The 1,517-nt window shown below is 36.0% G+C and overlaps 1 protein-coding gene across 1 annotated transcript; it reads left to right on the top strand.

Annotated features, from left to right (window-relative positions):
• Nucleotides 1-532: 532 nt before the first annotated feature.
• LOC138877321 (uncharacterized) lies at nt 533-937 on the top strand. Its single transcript, XM_070156923.1, has one exon. The coding sequence runs from the start codon at nt 533-535 to the stop codon at nt 935-937; it is 405 nt and encodes a 134-aa protein (XP_070013024.1).
• The last annotated feature ends 580 nt before the right edge of the window (nt 938-1,517 follow it).

The following is a 1,517-nucleotide window of genomic DNA, read 5'->3' as shown; positions in this document are numbered from 1 at the left end:
GTAGGAAATTAAAAAGTGGTATAGTGGAAAACTAAATAGATTTTTGTAGAAAATATTAGCAGCTATTACAGTTGTACTTGATGGATATACAGTAGTACTTAGTTAGTTGCATAATTAGTTAGGTAGGACTATGTTAGAAGATAGTTAAGTTAGCTAGTTAGGGAGTAGTATAAATAGGCATGTACATACACATTGTAATTAAGATTGAAGAAATACAATTGAGACTCTCTCTCTGTACCCGACTCAAGCTCCAGCTTCATTTTTCCTTTTAATATGGGATCAGAACCACCGATCGGTAGAATTTTGAGATGAAGAATGAGCAATTGAGAACAATCGATGACAGGAGAATGATATTCCGAACATAGCAAACCCTAATTTCTGTCATTGTTGTGTTGTCCGAAGCTTCTTCTTTCTTCACAAGTTTTTGTTTTTCTTTTTTTTTAATCCCAGAGTTAGTTCAATTTCTGGAACCCTAAGCTCCTTGTAGCTGTAGTTGCAAATCGCCCTAAGCATTTCTGGTAATTTTGTGCAAATGTCGACTGACACTGAAGATTCGACACCTACAACTGGAGATCCAATCGAAGGATTCACCGATATTCACACAAGGAATCCTCTGTATCTACATCCATATGATATTCTAGGTTGTATCCTAGTCGCTCAACGGTTAACTGGCATAGAAAATTACATTGCATGGAGTAATTCTATGAAGGTTGCATTGTTATCAGGAAATAAATTAGGGTTTATTGATGGTAGCTTTCGAAAGGAACATTACAGAGGAGACCTAGTATATGAACTGGATAGGTGCAATGCTTTTGTCCTATCATGGATCGCCAATTCAATATCAAGGGAACTAGGAAATGGATTGATGTATTCTTCTAATGCTCATAAGGTTTGGATGGACTTGAAAGAGTGTTTTGATAAAAGAAATCTTACATGAGTTTATCAGTTACATAGGGAAATCTACACAATGACACAGGAAACTTCTACTATATCTGAATACTTCTCTAAGTTACGTAATGTTTGGGATGAATACCTTTCATTACTTCCACTACCTGGGAGTGAAAAGGCTTATGCAGATCATATGGAACAATAAAAGCTGATGCAATTTTTAATGGGTTTAAATGAGACATATGCACAGTCACACACTCAGATTTTGATGACAGTTCCAAGTCCATCACAGAACCAAGCCTACTATATCCTCATACAAGACGAAAACTAACGAATGCAACCCAATATGATAACACAATGTGTTCAGTAATTATAAAATTTGGACTTGAATGACCCTACAGCTCTTGCTGCTATGCAAAATGACAGGTTTAAGAAACCAACTAGATTGTACTGTGATTATTGCAATATGAAAGGACACAAAAGGGAGAATTGTTACATATTTATTGGGTATCCACCCAATTTTAAGGCTAACAAGAATAAAGGTTTTGAGAGGCCACAACAATTTTGAACCAACAAAGGACCTTCAGTTAACATTGCCAATTACTTGTGGCATTCAGTTGCATCAGGCT

Source organism: Nicotiana sylvestris, chromosome 1 (assembly GCF_000393655.2).
Source record: "Nicotiana sylvestris chromosome 1, ASM39365v2, whole genome shotgun sequence".
Lineage (NCBI taxonomy): Eukaryota > Viridiplantae > Streptophyta > Magnoliopsida > Solanales > Solanaceae > Nicotiana > Nicotiana sylvestris.
This window is presented reverse-complemented; position numbering and strand designations above follow the sequence as displayed.

What these genes read in the sequence shown, in the direction of transcription:
- LOC138877321 (XM_070156923.1), top strand. Translation starts at nt 533, where the DNA reads ATGTCGACTGACACTGAAGATTCGACACCTACAACTGGAGATCCAATC.